The sequence below is a fragment of the Taudactylus pleione genome, unplaced genomic scaffold, assembly GCF_031769625.1.
Source record: "Taudactylus pleione unplaced genomic scaffold, aTauple2 ptg000526l, whole genome shotgun sequence".
Taxonomy (NCBI): domain Eukaryota; kingdom Metazoa; phylum Chordata; class Amphibia; order Anura; family Myobatrachidae; genus Taudactylus; species Taudactylus pleione.
Window position 1 is genome coordinate 194,070 of NW_028284928.1, and position 17,111 is coordinate 211,180.

The 17,111-nt window shown below is 48.5% G+C and overlaps 1 protein-coding gene across 1 annotated transcript in view; it reads left to right on the forward strand.

The window, feature by feature from the left end:
* Positions 1-17,111, forward strand: part of LOC148501207 (uncharacterized) — a 149,362-nt gene that overhangs the window by 39,318 nt on the left and 92,933 nt on the right. Inside the window, exon 6 of the mRNA XM_088450818.1 lies at positions 7,287-7,329. Within this exon, the coding sequence (XP_088306944.1) occupies positions 7,287-7,329 (43 nt within the window). The remainder of the gene's footprint in view (positions 1-7,286; positions 7,330-17,111) is intronic.

Here is a 17,111-nt window from a genome sequence, read left to right on the forward strand (position 1 = left end):
CGCAGCGTGTACCCTGTATAGTGACTCTCCCGGGGACATCCGCAGCGTGTACCTTGTATAGTGACTCTCCCGCGGACATCCGCAGCGCGTACCCTGTATAGTGACTCTCCCGGGGACGTCCTCAGCGTGTACCCTGTATAGTGACTCTCCCGGGGACATCCACAGCGTGTACCCTGTATAGCGCTCTCCCGGGGACATCCGCAGCGTGTACCCTGTATAGTGACTCTCCCGCGGACATCCGCAGCGTGTACCCTGTATAGTGACTCTCCCGGGGACATCCACATCGCGTATAGTGACTCTCCCGGGGACATCCGCAGCATGTACCCTGTATAGTGACTCTCCCGGGGACATCCGCAGCGTGTACCCTGTATAGTGACTCTCCCGGGGACATCCACAGCGTGTACCCTGTATAGTGACTCTCCCGGGGACGTCCGCAGCGCGTACCCTGTATAGTGACTCTCCCGCGGACATCCGCAGCGTGTACCCTGTATAGTGACTCTCCCGGGGACGTCCTCAGCGTGTACCCTGTATAGTGACTCTCCCGGGGACATCCACAGCGTGTACCCTGTATAGCGCTCTCCCGGGGACATCCGCAGCGTGTACCCTGTATAGTGACTCTCCCGGGGACGTCCTCAGCGTGTACCCTGTATAGTGACTCTCCCGGGGACATCCACAGCGTGTACCCTGTATAGCGCTCTCCCGGGGACATCCGCAGCGTGTACCCTGTATAGTGACTCTCCCGGGGACATCCGCAGCGTGTACCCTGTATAGTGACTCTCCCGGGGACGTCCTCAGCGTGTACCCTGTATAGTGACTCTCCCGGGGACATCCACAGCGTGTACCCTGTATAGCGCTCTCCCGGGGACATCCGCAGCGTGTACCCTGTATAGTGACTCTCCCGGGGACATCCGCAGCGTGTACCCTGTATAGTGACTCTCCCGCGGACATCCGCAGCGTGTACCCTGTATAGTGACTCTCCCGGGGACATCCACATCGCGTATAGTGACTCTCCCGGGGACATCCGCAGCATGTACCCTGTATAGTGACTCTCCCGGGGACATCCGCAGCGTGTACCCTGTATAGTGACTCTCCCGGGGACATCCACAGCGTGTACCCTGTATAGTGACTCTCCCGGGGACATCCGCAGCGTGTACCCTGTATAGTGACTCTCCCGCGGACATCCGCAGCGTGTACCCTGTATAGTGACTCTCCCGGGGACATCCACATCGCGTACAGTGACTCTCCCGGGGACATCCACATCGCGTATAGTGACTCTCCCGGGGACATCCGCAGCATGTACCCTGTATAGTGACTCTCCCGGGGACATCAGCAGCGTGTACCCTGTATAGTGACTCTCCCGGGGACATCCACAGCATGTACCCTGTGTAGTGACTCTCCAGGGGACATCCACAGCGCGTACCCTGTATAGTAACTCTCCCGGGGACATCCACATCGCGTACCCTGTATAGTAACTCTCCCAGGGACATCCACATCGCGTATAGTGACTCTCCCGGGGACATCCGCAGCGCGTCCCCTGTATAGTGACTCTCCCGGGGACATCCGCAGCGTGTACCCTGTATAGTGACTCTCCCGGGGACATCCGCAGCGTGTACCCTGTATAGTGACTCTCCCGCGGACATCCGCAGCGTGTACCCTGTGTAGTGACTCTCCCAGGGACATCCACAGCGCGTACCCTGTATAGTAACTCTCCCGGGGACATCCACATCGCGTACCCTGTATAGTAACTCTCCCAGGGACATCCACATCGCGTATAGTGACTCTCCCGGGGACATCCGCAGCGCGTCCCCTGTATAGTGACTCTCCCGGGGACATCCGCAGCGTGTACCCTGTATAGTGACTCTCCCGGGGACATCCGCAGCGTGTACCCTGTATAGTGACTCTCCCGCGGACATCCGCAGCGTGTACCCTGTATAGTGACTCTCCCGGGGACATCCACATCGCGTACAGTGACTCTCCCGGGGACATCCACATCGCGTATAGTGACTCTCCCGGGGACATCCGCAGCATGTACCCTGTATAGTGACTCTCCCGGGGACGTCCTCAGCGTGTACCCTGTATAGTGACTCTCCCGGGGACATCCACAGCGTGTACCCTGTATAGCGCTCTCCCGGGGACATCCGCAGCGTGTACCCTGTATAGTGACTCTCCCGGGGACATCCGCAGCGTGTACCCTGTATAGTGACTCTCCCGCGGACATCCGCAGCGTGTACCCTGTATAGTGACTCTCCCGGGGACATCCACATCGCGTACAGTGACTCTCCCGGGGACATCCACATCGCGTATAGTGACTCTCCCGGGGACATCCGCAGCATGTACCCTGTATAGTGACTCTCCCGGGGACATCCGCAGCGTGTACCCTGTATAGTGACTCTCCCGGGGACATCAGCAGCGTGTACCCTGTATAGTGACTCTCCCGGGGACATCCACAGCATGTACCCTGTGTAGTGACTCTCCCGGGGACATCCACAGCGTGTACCCTGTGTAGTGACTCTCCCAGGGACATCCACAGCGCGTACCCTGTATAGTAACTCTCCCGGGGACATCCACATCGCGTACCCTGTATAGTAACTCTCCCAGGGACATCCACATCGCGTATAGTGACTCTCCCGGGGACATCCGCAGCGCGTCCCCTGTATAGTGACTCTCCCGGGGACATCCACAGCGCGTCCCCTGTATAGTGACTCTCCCGGGGACGTCCGCAGCGCGTACCCTGTATAGTAACTCTCCCGGGGACATCCACATCGCGTATAGTGACTCTCCCGGGGACATCCGCAGCGCGTCCCCTGTATAGTAACTCTCCCGGGGACATCCGCAGCGCGTCCCCTGTATAGTGACTCTCCCGGGGACATCCGCAGCGCGTCCCCTGTATAGTGACTCTCCCGGGGACGTCCGCAGCGCGTACCCTGTATAGTAACTCTCCCAGGGACATCCACATCGCGTATAGTGACTCTCCCGGGGACATCCGCAGCGCGTCCCCTGTATAGTAACTCTCCCGGGGACATCCGCAGCGCGTCCCCTGTATAGTGACTCTCCCGGGGACGTCCGCAGCGCGTACCCTGTATAGTGACTCTCCCGGGGACATCCGCAGCGCGTACCCTGTATAGTGACTCTCCCGGGGATGTCCGCAGCGCGTACCCTGTATAGTGACTCTCCCGGGGACATCCGCAGCGCGTACCCTGTATAGTGACTTCCGCAGCGCGTATAGTGACTCTCCCGGGGACATCCGCAGCGTGTCCCCTGTATAGTGACTCTCCCGGGGACGTCCACAGCGCGTCCCCTGTATAGTGACTCTCCCGGGGACGTCCGCAGCGCGTACCCTGTATAGTGACTTACAGTATATTAGGAGACGTTACGGCAGAGCGGCGGGCGAGATGATGTCTATGAGGGCGCACTGGGCTGGGGATGGCGCATACAGTAGTACATGTCTCGTGTCTAATGACTGTAGCAGAGGTTCCCAAACGCGGTCCTAAGGGCACCCCAACAATCCAGGTATTACAGATATCCATGGGTTAGCACAGGTGGTTAAATCAAACTGACTGAGGTACTAATTAGGTCACCTCTGCTCAGACATGGATATCTTTCAAACCTGGACTGTTAGGGTGCCCTGAGGACTGGGTTTGGGAAAGGAAGATTGTTGTCGTCTTCTCCCGGGATTTGTAGTTAGATACCTTCATCCTCATCCTCATCCTCCTCATCCTCATCCTCAGTATTAGTAGTAAATGTGATGGGAGTTTCTGGGTTTGGATAAAGCTCCTGATTGTATATAAAGTGGATCTGTCACCAGCAGGTTACTGATATCTGACCTGACAATATTGTATATGAATAGTCGTATATTGCCGACTCTCCCAAAAGTTGCGCCAGGCTCCGGAATTTTCGGGTAACCCCGGAGAGTAGGTACCTCTCCCACATCCCGCACACTCCTAGTGACGTGGGTAGAATGGGGAGATTTTATATGGAATTTTCAGTTCAGCGAGTAGGGGCGGGGCTAAAATGACGCGAATCACGTAAATTAGCCCTGCCCATGAATCGCGGCCTTTTCCTTTGGTGGGGCGTGGCCTAATGACGTATACAGTCCATCCCTGCCCGCTGAAGATGACACCAGAATCTCCTCCCCGGGCTTTTCCCGGGGCGGAGGTTTATAAAGTAAGCGAGTATGCGTAAATTACCACTCGCTGATGTACCCGCTGTCACCTGCGCACACCTTAGATATTTAGGGCCTCATTCATCACTGACAGCCAGTGATAACACTCGTTGCATATGATAATTGGTGCTTCAGCCAATCAGCTCCCAGCTGTCATCTGTTTGCAAAAATTACAGTTGGGAGCTGATTGGCTGGAGCACCAATTATCATATGCAACGAGTTTTATCACTGACTGTCAGTGATGAATGAGGCCCTAAGTGTTACCATTTCCATCTCACCACTCCTGTAACACATTAATAATTCACCTCTATAGTAATGCACCACTGCTATAGTAATACATTACCCTCCCTCACCTGTGTACTAACACATTCCACTCCCGCACCTGTGTACTAACACATTCCACTCCCTCACCTCAGTACATAGTACCTATCCTCACTCACCCCTGTACTAACACATTACCCTCCCTCACCTCTGTACATAGTAACAATCCTCACTCACCTCTGTACTAACACATTCCACTCCCTCACCTGTGTACTAACACATTCCACTCCCTCACCTCAGTACATAGTATCTATCCTCAGTCATCTCTGTACTAACACATTCCACTCCCTCACCTGTGTACTAATACATTACCCTCCCTCACCTGTGTACTAACACATTCCACTCCCTCACCTCTGTACATAGTAACACATTACCCTCCCTCACCTGTGTACTAACACATTCCACTCCTTCACCTCTGTACGAGGTAACACGTTATCCTCACTCATCTCTGTAATAACACATTACCCTCCCTCGCTCGTGTTGTAACACATTCAACATTCCCCTCCCTCACCTGTGTAGAAATACAATCCCTCCCTCACACCTGTAGTAACACATTCCCCTCCCTCACCTCTGTAGTAACACATTTCCCTCGCTCACTTCTGTAGTAACACATTACCCCCACACCAATATGAATATTCATGAGTATAATGAGATAGAGAACAGCCCATGTACTGGCAGGAGCATGCTCAGTGTACTTCTATAGTCACCTTATTACATGGAGTCACCACCTACTGGGCAGATATGAATATTCATGAGTATAATGAGATAGGGAACAGCCCATGTACTGGCAGGAGCATGCTCAGTGCACTTCTATAGTCACCTTATTACATGGAGTCACCACCTACTGGGCAGATATGAATATTCATGAGTATAATGAGATAGAGAACAGCCCATGTACTGGCAGGAGCATGCTCAGTGTACTTCTATAGTCACCTTATTACATGGAGTCACCACCTACTGGTTAGATATGAATATTCATGAGTATAATGAGATAGGGAACAGCCCATGTACTGGCAGGAGCATGCTCAGTGTACTTCTATAGTCACCTTATTACATGGAGTCATCACCTACTGGGCAGATATGAATATTCCTGAGTATAATGAGATAGAGAACAGCCCATGTACTGGCAGGAGCATGCTCAGTGTACTTCTATAGTCACCTTATTACATGGAGTCACCACCTACTGGGCAGATATGAATATTCATGAGTATAATGAGATAGAGAACAGCCCATGTACTGGCAGGAGCATGCTCAGTGTACTTCTATAGTCACCTTATTACATGGAGTCACCACCTACTGGGCAGATATGAATATTCATGAGTATAATGAGATAGTGAACAGCCCATGTACTGGCAGGAGCATGCTCAGTGTACTTCTATAGTCACCTTATTACATGGAGTCACCACCTACTGGGCAGATATGAATATTCATGAGTATAATGAGATAGAGAACATCCCATGTACTGGCAGGAGCATGCTCAGTGTACTTCTACAGTCACCTTATTACATGGAGTCACCACCTACTGGGCAGATATGAATATTCATGAGTATAATGAGATAGGGAACAGCCCATGTACTGGCAGGAGCATGCTCAGTGTACTTCTATAGTCACCTTATTACATGGAGTCACCACCTACTGGGCAGATATGAATATTCATGAGTATAATGAGATAGTGAACAGCCCATGTACTGGCAGGAGCTTGCTCAGTGTACTTCTATAGTCACCTTATTACATGGAGTCACCACCGACTGGGCAGATATGAATATTCATGAGTATAATGAGATAGAGAACATCCCATGTACTGGCAGGAGCATGCTCAGTGTACTTCTATAGTCACCTTATTACATGGAGTCACCACCTACTGGGCAGATATGAATATTCATGAGTATAATGAGATAGAGAACATCCCATGTATTGGCAGGAGCATGCTCAGTGTACTTCTATAGTCTCCTTATTACATAGAGTCACCACCTACTGGGCAGATATGAATATTCATGAGTATAATGAGATAGGGAACAGCCCATGTACTGGCAGGAGCATGCTCAGTGTACTTCTATAGTCACCTTATTACATGGAGTCACCACCTACTGGGCAGATATGAATATTCATGAGTATAATGAGATAAGGAACAGCCCATGTACTGGCAGGAGCATGCTCAGTGTACTTCTATAGTCTCCTTATTACATGGAGTCACCACCTACTGGGCAGATATGAGTATTCATGAGTATAATGAGATAGGGAACAGCCCATGTACAGGCTGGAGCATGCTCAGTGTACTTCTATAGTCACCTTATTACATGGAGTCACCACCTACTGGGCAGATATGAATATTCATGAGTATAATGAGATAGGGAACAGCCCATGTACTGGCAGAAGCATGCTCAGTGTAATTCTATAGTCACCTTATTACATGGAGTCACCACCGACTGGGCAGATATGAATATTCATGAGTATAATGAGATAGAGAACAGCCCATGTACTGGCAGGAGCATGCTCAGTGTACTTCTATACTCACCACCTACTGGGCAGTGGTACACAGAATGGGTGTGGTCATACAGCAGGTGCTTGTCCACGTGACTCGCCCCTATTTTTCCGTACTCTGGGGCATGCCCAGTTCTCCAGGGTTTGTCTCGCCCTCTTACTCATGGGAAGTCATGTGTGTTGGGGTCTACAGTGTACTGGCTACTAATTTCCTAATGCTACGCCATATCGCCCGCACTACCTTACTTGCACAACTGCTGTAACATAAGATACTGTAATCGCTTTGTGTGTTTATGGTTATTAATAATTGTATTCTCTGTAGTGGAAAAAAGAACGGAGAATGGACCCACGGAGCAGACGGCAAGGTGAGCCCTGTAACACCGTTATGTGCCCGTCACGTTATACATTGGACCTATATTATAGAGATGAGAATGTATTATGGCCTCATACCCTGGTGGTGTTGTCAGACATTGTGCTGGCACTACTCCCCCCCATACACAGCGGTCAGTGTCTGGATCCCCTATTCTACACAGAACCACAGCTGACTAGATGGCTCAGAGTGTCAGGACCTCATTCAGAGTCGGTCGTTGCGGCCGCTCGGTCGTACGCCACCGATGTTCGCTAAACTGCGCATGCGTAAAGTTAGCAATGCGCGTGCGCAAACTAGCTGCTACGATCAGAAATTTCTCTCTCCTTGAACACAGCCAGGTCGTTAGTTTGAGTGACAGATTGAACCGTTTGTGGGTGGTAACAGGGGAAGGTGCTTGAAAACGGGGGAGTGGAGATCCGAACGCAGGCGTGCCTAATTATGCGAACGGCGTTTAATGGGAGTGCATAATTAAAAAAGTAGTGACATGGCAAATGTGACATGGGAGGTTTGAACACTGACCTGATCGTAGTGCTTAAGAGAGGGTATGGTCAACCTTAAGCTCTACGACCAGTTCCGATGGTCGCGATTAATCCTTATATCCCAGGAGATGACGTGTGTGGTGAACGAGAAGGGGGCGTGATGTAGTCTTACGACTGCTTCTTACCCTCGGTCGTTCAGCTAACGATCTCTTCTTAGGACTGCAACTTGTGATCGCTTCATTTGCATATCCGGCCCCTTTCCCCTACGACCGTGCGGCCGCAACGACCGACTCTGAATGAGGTCCTCAGAGTGAAGCTCTCGGCTGGATCAGAAGTGAAGACCCCTAATGGCCACTGCTGATGGCAACTGGTGACATGGACACAGACGTCATCGTCCGGATGTGGAATTAATGCCAGAATCCACCCTGCCTAACAATTCCATTTACTAACCAATAATGAATCAACACCTGGCCTAGAGTCCCCTACACATTACATAGGCCTCTCCCCATCATCATCACACAGGACGTGTATACACATTACATAGGCCTCTCCCCATCATCATCACACAGGACGTGTATACACATTACATAGGTCTCTCCCCATCATCATCACACAGGACGTGTATACACATTACATAGGCCTCTCCCCATCATCATCACACAGGACGTGTATACACATTACATAGGTCTCTCCCCATCATCACACAGGACGTGTATACACATTACATAGGCCTCTCCCCATCATCATCACACAGGATGTGTATACACATTACATAGGTCTCTCCCCATCATCATCACACAGGACGTGTATACACATTACATAGGCCTCTCCCCATCATCATCACACAGGACGTGTATACACATTACATAGGCCTCTCCCCATCATCATCACACAGGACGTGTATACACATTACATAGGCCTCTCCCCATCATCATCACACAGGACGTGTATACACATTACATAGGCCTCTCCCCATCATCATCACACAGGATGTGTATACACATTACATAGGCCTCTCCCCATCATCATCACACAGGACGTGTATACACATTACATAGGCCTCTCCCCATCATCATCACACAGGACGTGTATACACATTACATAGGTCTCTCCCCATCATCACCATCACACAGGACGTGTATACACATTACATAGGCCTCTCCCCATCATCATCACACAGGACGTGTATACACATTACAAAGGCCTCTCCCCATCATCATCACACAGGACGTGTATACACATTACATAGGCCTCTCCCCATCATCATCACACAGGACGCGTATACACATTACATAGGTCTCTCCCCATCATCACACAGGACGTGTATACACATTACAGAGGCCTCTCCCCATCATCATCACACAGGACGTGTATACACATTACAAAGGCCTCTCCCCATCATCATCACACAGGACGTGTATACACATTACATAGGCCTCTCCCCATCATCATCACACAGGACGTGTATACACATTACATAGGTCTCTCCCCATCATCATCACACAGGACGTGTATACACATTACATAGGCCTCTCCCCATCATCATCACACAGGACGTGTATACACATTACATAGGTCTCTCCCCATCATCATCACACAGGACGTGTATACACATTACATAGGCCTCTCCCCATCATCATCACACAGGACGTGTATACACATTACATAGGCCTCTCCCCATCATCATCACACAGGACGTGTATACACATTACATAGGCCTCTCCCCATCATCATCACACAGGACGTGTATACACATTACATAGGCCTCTCCCCATCATCATCACACAGGACGTGTATACACATTACATAGGCCTCTCCCCATCATCATCACACAGGACGTGTATACACATTACATAGGTCTCTCCCCATCATCATCACACAGGACGTGTATACACATTACATAGGTCTCTCCCCATCATCATCACACAGGACGTGTATACACATTACATAGGCCTCTCCCCATCATCATCACACAGGACGTGTATACACATTACATAGGTCTCTCCCCATCATCACACAGGACGTGTATACACATTACATAGGCCTCTCCCCATCATCATCACACAGGATGTGTATACACATTACATAGGTCTCTCCCCATCATCATCATACAGGATGTGTATACACATTACATAGGTCTCTCCCCATCATCATCACACAGGACGTGTATACACATTACATAGATCTCTCCCCATCATCATCACACAGGACGTGTATACACATTACATAGGTCTCTCCCCATCATCATCACACAGGACGTGTATACACATTACATAGGCCTCTCCCCATCATCATCACACAGGACGTGTATACACATTACATAGGTCTCTCCCCATCATCATCACACAGGACGTGTATACACATTACATAGGCCTCTCCCCATCATCATCACACAGGACGTGTATACACATTACATAGGCCTCTCCCCATCATCATCACACAGGACGTGTATACACATTACATAGGCCTCTCCCCATCATCATCACACAGGACGTGTATACACATTACATAGGCCTCTCCCCATCATCATCACACAGGACGTGTATACACATTACATAGGCCTCTCCCCATCATCATCACACAGGACGTGTATACACATTACATAGGTCTCTCCCCATCATCATCACACAGGACGTGTATACACATTACATAGGTCTCTCCCCATCATCATCACACAGGACGTGTATACACATTACATAGGCCTCTCCCCATCATCATCACACAGGACGTGTATACACATTACATAGGCCTCTCCCCATCACACAGGACGTGTATACACATTACATAGGTCTCTCCCCATCATCATCATCACACAGGACGTGTATACACATTACATAGGTCTCTCCCCATCATCACACACAGGACGTGTATACACATTACATAGGCCTCTCCCCATCATCATCACACAGGACGTGTATACACATTACATAGGCCTCTCCCCATCATCATCACACAGGATGTGTATACACATTACATAGGTCTCTCCCCATCATCATCACACAGGACGTGTATACACATTACATAGGCCTCTCCCCATCATCATCACACAGGACGTGTATACACATTACATAGGTCTCTCCCCATCATCATCACACAGGACGTGTATACACATTACATAGGTCTCTCCCCATCATCATCACACAGGACGTGTATACACATTATATAGGCCTCTCCCCATCATCATCACACAGGACGTGTATACACATTACATAGGCCTCTCCCCATCATTACACAGGACGTGTATACACATTACATAGGCCTCTCCCCATCATCATCACACAGGACGTGTATACACATTACATAGGCCTCTCCCCATCATCATCACACAGGACGTGTATACACATTACATAGGCCTCTCCCCATCATCATCACACAGGACGTGTATACACATTACATAGGTCTCTCCCCATCACCATCACACAGGACGTGTATACACATTACATAGGTCTCTCCCCATCATCATCACACAGGACGTGTATACACATTACATAGGCCTCTCCCCATCATCATCACACAGGACGTGTATACACATTACATAGGTCTCTCCCCATCATCATCACACAGGACGTGAATACACATTACATAGGTCTCTCCCCATCATCATCACACAGGACGTGTATACACATTACATAGGTCTCTCCCCATCATCATCACACAGGACGTGTATACACATTACATAGGCCTCTCCCCATCATCATCACACAGGACGTGTATACACATTACATAGGCCTCTCCCCATCATCATCACACAGGACGTGTATACACATTACATAGGCCTCTCCCCATCATCATCACACAGGACGTGTATACACATTACATAGGTCTCTCCCCATCATCATCACACAGGACGTGTATACACATTACATAGGTCTCTCCCCATCATCATCACACAGGACGTGTATACACATTACATAGGCCTCTCCCCATCATCATCACACAGGACGTGTATACACATTACATAGGCCTCTCCCCATCATCATCACACAGGACGCGTATACACATTACATAGGTCTCTCCCCATCATCACACAGGATGTGTATACACATTACATAGGTCTCTCCCCATCACCATCACACAGGACGTGTATACACATTACAGAGGCCTCTCCCCATCATCATCACACAGGACGTGTATACACATTACATAGGCCTCTCCCCATCATCATCACACAGGACGTGTATACACATTACATAGGCCTCTCCCCATCATCATCACACAGGACGTGTATACACATTACATAGGTCTCTCCCCATCATCATCACACAGGACGTGTATACACATTACATAGGCCTCTCCCCATCATCATCACACAGGACGTGTATACACATTACATAGGTCTCTCCCCATCATCATCACACAGGACGTGTATACACATTACATAGGCCTCTCCCCATCATCATCACACAGGACGTGTATACACATTACATAGGCCTCTCCCCATCATCATCACACAGGACGTGTATACACATTACATAGGTCTCTCCCCATCATCATCACACAGGACGTGTATACACATTACATAGGCCTCTCCCCATCATCATCACACAGGACGTGTATACACATTACATAGGTCTCTCCCCATCATCATCACATAGGACGTGTATACACATTACATAGGCCTCTCCCTATCATCATCACACAGGACGTGTATACACATTACATAGGTCTCTCCCCATCATCATCACACAGGACGTGTATACACATTACATAGGCCTCTCCCCATCATCATCACACAGGACGTGTATACACATTACATAGGCCTCTCCCCATTATCATCACACAGGACGTGTATACACATTACATAGGTCTCTCCCCATCATCATCACACAGGACGTGTATACACATTACATAGGTCTCTCCCCATCATCATCACACAGGACGTGTATACACATTACATAGGCCTCTCCCCATCATCATCACACAGGACGTGTATACACATTACATAGGCCTCTCCCCATCATCATCACACAGGACGTGTATACACATTACATAGGCCTCTCCCCATCATCATCACACAGGACGTGTATACACATTACATAGGCCTCTCCCCATCATCACACAGGACGTGTATACACATTACATAGGTCTCTCCCCATCATCATCACACAGGACGTGTATACACATTACATAGGTCTCTCCCCATCATCACACAGGACGTGTATACACATTACATAGGTCTCTCCCCATCATCATCACACAGGACGTGTATACACATTACATAGGCCTCTCCCCATTATCATCATCACACAGGACGTGTATACACATTACATAGGTCTCTCCCCATCATCACACAGGACGTGTATACACATTACATAGGCCTCTCCCTATTACCATCATCACACAGGACGTGTATACACATTACATAGGTCTCTCCCCATCATCATCACACAGGACGTGTATACACATTACATAGGCCTCTCCCCATCATCATCACAGGATGTGTATACACATTACATAGGTCTCTCCCCATCATCATCACACAGGACGCGAATACACATTACATAGGTCTCTCCCCATCATCACACAGGACGTGTATACACATTACATAGGTCTCTCCCCATCATCATCACACAGGACGTGTATACACATTACATAGGCCTCTCCCCATTATCATCATCACAGAGGACGTGTATACACATTACATAGGTCTCTCCCCATCATCACACAGGACGTGTATACACATTACATAGGCCTCTCCCTATTACCATCATCACACAGGACGTGTATACACATTACACAGGTCTCTCCCCATCATCACACAGGACGTGTATACACATTACATAGGTCTCTCCCCATCATCATCACACAGGACGTGTATACACATTACATAGGCCTCTCCCCATCATCATCATCACACAGGACGGGTATACACATTACATAGATCTCTCCCCATCATCATCACACAGGACGTGTATACACATTACATAGGTCTCTCCCCATCATCATCACACAGGACGTGTATACACATTACATAGGTCTCTCCCCATCATCATCACACAGGATGTGTATACACATTACATAGGCCTCTCCCCATCATCATCACACAGGACATGTATACACATTACATGGGTCTCTCCCCATCATCATCACACAGGACGTGTATACACATTACATAGGTCTCTCCCCATCATCACCATCACACAGGACGTGTATACACATTACATAGGCCTCTCCCCATCATCATCACACAGGACGTGTATACACATTACATAGGTCTCTCCCCATCATCACCATCACACAGGATGTGTATACACATTACATAGGTCTCTCCCCATCATCACCATCACACAGGACGTGTATACACATTACATAGGTCTCTCCCCATCATCACCATCACACAGGATGTGTATACACATTACATAGGTCTCTCCCCATCATCATCATCACACAGGACGTGTATTACATAGGCCTCTCCACATCATCATCACACAGGATGTGTATACACATTACATAGGCCTCTCCCCATCATCATCACACAGGACGTTTATACACATTACATAGGTCTCTCCCCATCATCATCACACAGGACGTGTATACACATTACACAGGTCTCTCCCCATCATCATCACACAGGACGTGTATTCACATTACACAGGTCTCTCCCCATCATCATCACACAGGACGTGTATTCACATTACACAGGTCTCTCCCCATCATCATCACACAGGACGTGTATACACATTACATAGGCCTCTCCCCATCATCATCACACAGGACGTGTATACACATTACTTAGGCCTCTCCCCATCATCATCACACAGGATGTGTATACACATTACATAGGCCTCTCCCCATCATCATCACACAGGACGTGTATACACATTACACAGGCCTCTCCCCATCATCATCACACAGGACGTGTATACACATTACATAGGCCTCTCCCCATCATCATCACACAGGACGTGTATACACATTACATAGGTCTCTCCCCATCATCATCACACAGGACGTGTATACACATTACATAGGCCTCTCCCCATCATCATCACACAGGACGTGTATACACATTACATAGGTCTCTCCCCATCATCATCACACAGGACGTGTATACACATTACATAGGTCTCTCCCCATCATCATCACACAGGACGTGTATACACATTACATAGGCCTCTCCCCATCATCATCACACAGGACGTGTATACACATTACATAGGCCTCTCCCCATTATCATCACACAGGACGTGTATACACATTACATAGGTCTCTCCCCATCATCATCACACAGGACGTGTATACACATTACATAGGTCTCTCCCCATCATCATCACACAGGACGTGTATACACATTACATAGGCCTCTCCCCATCATCATCACACAGGACGTGTATACACATTACATAGGCCTCTCCCCATCATCATCACACAGGACGTGTATACACATTACATAGGCCTCTCCCCATCATCATCACACAGGACGTGTATACACATTACATAGGCCTCTCCCCATCATCATCACACAGGACGTGTATACACATTACATAGGCCTCTCCCCATCATCACACAGGACGTGTATACACATTACATAGGTCTCTCCCCATCATCATCACACAGGACGTGTATACACATTACATAGGTCTCTCCCCATCATCACACAGGACGTGTATACACATTACATAGGTCTCTCCCCATCATCATCACACAGGACGTGTATACACATTACATAGGCCTCTCCCCATTATCATCATCACACAGGACGTGTATACACATTACATAGGTCTCTCCCCATCATCACACAGGACGTGTATACACATTACATAGGCCTCTCCCTATTACCATCATCACACAGGACGTGTATACACATTACATAGGTCTCTCCCCATCATCATCACACAGGACGTGTATACACATTACATAGGCCTCTCCCCATCATCATCACAGGATGTGTATACACATTACATAGGTCTCTCCCCATCATCATCACACAGGACGCGAATACACATTACATAGGTCTCTCCCCATCATCACACAGGACGTGTATACACATTACATAGGTCTCTCCCCATCATCATCACACAGGACGTGTATACACATTACATAGGCCTCTCCCCATTATTATCATCACAGAGGACGTGTATACACATTACATAGGTCTCTCCCCATCATCACACAGGATGTGTATACACATTACATAGGCCTCTCCCTATTACCATCATCACACAGGACGTGTATACACATTACATAGGTCTCTCCCCATCATCACACAGGACGTGTATACACATTACATAGGTCTCTCCCCATCATCATCACACAGGACGTGTATACACATTACATAGGCCTCTCCCCATCATCATCATCACACAGGACGGGTATACACATTACATAGATCTCTCCCCATCATCATCACACAGGACGTGTATACACATTACATAGGTCTCTCCCCATCATCATCACACAGGACGTGTATACACATTACATAGGTCTCTCCCCATCATCATCACACAGGATGTGTATACACATTACATAGGCCTCTCCCCATCATCATCACACAGGACATGTATACACATTACATAGGTCTCTCCCCATCATCATCACACAGGACGTGTATACACATTACATAGGTCTCTCCCCATCATCACCATCACACAGGACGTGTATACACATTACATAGGCCTCTCCCCATCATCATCACACAGGACGTGTATACACATTACATAGGTCTCTCCCCATCATCATCACACAGGACGTGTATACACATTACATAGGCCTCTCCCCATCATCATCACACAGGACGTGTATACACATTACATAGGCCTCTCCCCATCATCATCACACAGGACGTGTATACACATTACATAGGTCTCTCCCCATCATCACCATCACACAGGATGGGTATACACATTACATAGGTCTCTCCCCATCATCACCATCACACAGGATGTGTATACACATTACATAGGTCTCTCCCCATCATCATCATCACACAGGACGTGTATTACATAGGCCTCTCCACATCATCATCACACAGGACGTGTATACACATTACATAGGCCTCTCCCCATCATCATCACACAGGATGTGTATACACATTACATAGGCCTCTCCCCATCATCATCACACAGGATGTGTATACACATTACATAGGCCTCTCCACATCATCATCACACAGGATGTGTATACACATTACATAGGCCTCTCCCCATCATCATCACACAGGACGTTTATACACATTACATAGGTCTCTCCCCATCATCATCACACAGGACGTGTATACACATTACACAGGTCTCTCCCCATCATCATCACACAGGACGTGTATACACATTACATAGGCCTCTCCCCATCATCATCACAC